Source organism: Triticum aestivum, chromosome 4D, assembly GCF_018294505.1.
Source record: "Triticum aestivum cultivar Chinese Spring chromosome 4D, IWGSC CS RefSeq v2.1, whole genome shotgun sequence".
NCBI classification, from domain to species: domain Eukaryota; kingdom Viridiplantae; phylum Streptophyta; class Magnoliopsida; order Poales; family Poaceae; genus Triticum; species Triticum aestivum.
This window is the reverse complement of record NC_057805.1, coordinates 30,942,043-30,944,497: the sequence shown is the minus strand read 5'-3', so window position 1 is coordinate 30,944,497 and position 2,455 is coordinate 30,942,043. Positions and strand designations below refer to the sequence as shown.

Below are 2,455 nucleotides of genomic sequence, written 5' to 3'. Positions count from 1 at the left end.
AGGGGGGAGAGGCACCACGACGCACCCATATATAGCCACAACAGGCCAGGCCAGAAAGGGCCGAAACGGGACCGCGGGCCAGGGGAGGGGACGGACGCGAAGCAGTGGCCACAACCAGCTGCCCCGGGCCCACAGACGGGAGGGGAGGGAAAGACTCGAGAGACAACAAAGCCGGGGGCCTGGGCGGCCCAGCCCGAATCAATCCAGGCGCCACCAGGCCCAAGTGCCCACCAAGGCCCACCTCGACCACAGGGCAGCCCGGATCTAGGGTTTGGCCACCAACCGCCCCCGCACACGCCGGCGCGACCGCCGCCACCGGCGCCGGCCCTGGCCGGAGAAGAGGAGGACGATCAGGACCAGCGACCGGAGACGCCACATCGACCGGATCCAACACCACAGAGGAAGGGGGAGGACCGAGGAGACCACGATCGGGGGAAGGAGCCGGGCCCCGACCCGCCATACGTCGGCGCTGACCAACGCGCATCCACCCCGACGAACCAGAAGGCACCGACACCGGCCGGCCCCGGCCACCCGGAGCAAATTTCCGGGCGTGGCCCGACGCAGGCACGGGCGGCACCACCGACGGAGCGCACTCCTCCGAATCAGAGTCCGACTCCTCCATGTCGCCCAACGCCTAGAAACGCGAGCTGGGGAAGGACGCCGACGCAGAGGAGCAAGGAGAGCCGACCCGCCCCGCAGACAGCGGGAGGGGCGACGGGAGGGAGGGAAGGGCGGGGGAGCCATGGGCAGCGGCGAGGGCAGGGGAGGAGGGGAACGGGGAGCAGGGGGGCGAAGGGAGAGGAGGGAGAGGACCCATTATAATTTGTTGAGTTTCTTTTGGCTGTGTAGTGCACTGAACCTGGTGTTGTACATCCTCTGTGGAAGATCGCTCAAAAAAAGGTGAAAAAGAGCAATCGATCGAGACGGTTTAAGAAAATTGAGGGAAGAATGAAAGATGCGCCTCCGGTGGGAGAGCCGCCAACTATCCGCGTCATGCGTCGGACGCGATAACCGTGCGCCGCGCCGCGGCGGGGTCTCATCCTCGAGCGAGGCGAGCGCGTGGGTGGCCCTCGACGACGTGACCCGACCCCCCAGAGTCAAAGCCAATAATTCCATTCCCAATTCCCTACTCGCCATCGCCATTGGCGGGCTCGGCCAACTCTTGTCAAACTTCTCCACCCCGCATTGAAAACTCCCTATCGCCTGTCGCCCGCTAGCTCTGCTTCATCCTCCCATATCGAAACCTGCCCATAGCCCGTCTCGCTCTCCGCAAAGTTTATAATCCCGGCGCCGGATCGAGAGAGAGATAGAGAGAGGGTGCACCGTGCATGGTTTAATCTGTGGCGCGACTGCGGGAGCGCGGGCGCGCGCGTTAAATATGGGCATCCTGGATCACTCGGAGGACGAGGAGGAGGAGGGGAGCCACTACGGCGGCAGCGGCGGAGGCGCGAGGTTCGGCGCGCGGCGGCAGAAGCCGAGGTCCAAGAGCCACCACCAGCTGCTGCTCATGGACAGCGTCGGCGGCGGCGCGGACGGGGAGTGCGCGTCGGAGGAGGAGGAGGTCGTGCCGCTGCCGGAGTACGAGCGGCTGTCCCAGTCCGCGCGCCTCCCGGGCGACGACGACGACCCGGCTGGCGCCGAGGCCCCGCCTCCTCCGGCCGAGCGGAGCGCGTCCCTGACGCCCCCGCCGCGGCAGCAGCAGCAGCAGAAGCCGGCGGCGTGGCGGCTGCTCCAGTACGTGCGGTCCATGCACAGGTCTTCGGCGGGGGCCGTGGTGGCCGGCGGGTACTGCGGCGGCTCGTCGGACGGCGACTCCAAGAGCTCCGACGGAGACAAGGAGGGGATCGACGGCGATAAGGAAAGGGTCGACGGCGACGGCGACGGCGACGGCGAGGGGAGGAAGGACAAGCAGCGGAAGAAGAAGCGCTCCTCGTGGCTGCCGGACCCCGACCGCCGGTGGCCGGTGCAGGGGTTCTACTAGGGGTCTTCGCCGTGTGTCGTGGACTTGTCGTCGCGTTTAATTCTCTTCGTTGATCGTACTGTGTCTGTACGTGTACGTCGAAGCTGGTACCCATGACGTGTCACCTACTCTGGGTCTTCGCTGATCTTGTTCGAGTTTGTTTCCTTTCCCTTTCCTGGTGATTTCGATGTCGATGATGAGCAGAAAAAAGAGTATTTCTCTTATCCACTACTCCTTCGGTCTCATTATATAAGAGCAACTTCAACGCGCCGACCTAAACTTGTCTGTTTAGGTCGATCACCCGTTCGGTGTCCATTCTTCTTTTTACTTGGGTCGGCAGTGCATCCAACTGGTCGGATCCATATTTACCGGCGTGACCGGCTGGCCTCTATTTTCAACAAACATTTTGAATATTTCACAAGAAAATAAAGCATAGTTTCACAACTAAATAAAGCATAGTTTACAAGCCGAATAAAAATCAAATTATCTCACATA

The 2,455-nt window shown here is 62.7% G+C and overlaps 1 protein-coding gene across 1 annotated transcript; it reads left to right on the top strand.

Annotated features, from left to right (window-relative positions):
• Positions 1 to 1,038: 1,038 nt before the first annotated feature.
• On the top strand, positions 1,039 to 2,203 carry LOC123099506 (uncharacterized). The gene has a single exon (XM_044521653.1). The coding sequence runs from the start codon at positions 1,379 to 1,381 to the stop codon at positions 1,979 to 1,981; it is 603 nt and encodes a 200-aa protein (XP_044377588.1). The 5' UTR covers positions 1,039 to 1,378; the 3' UTR covers positions 1,982 to 2,203.
• The last annotated feature ends 252 nt before the right edge of the window (positions 2,204 to 2,455 follow it).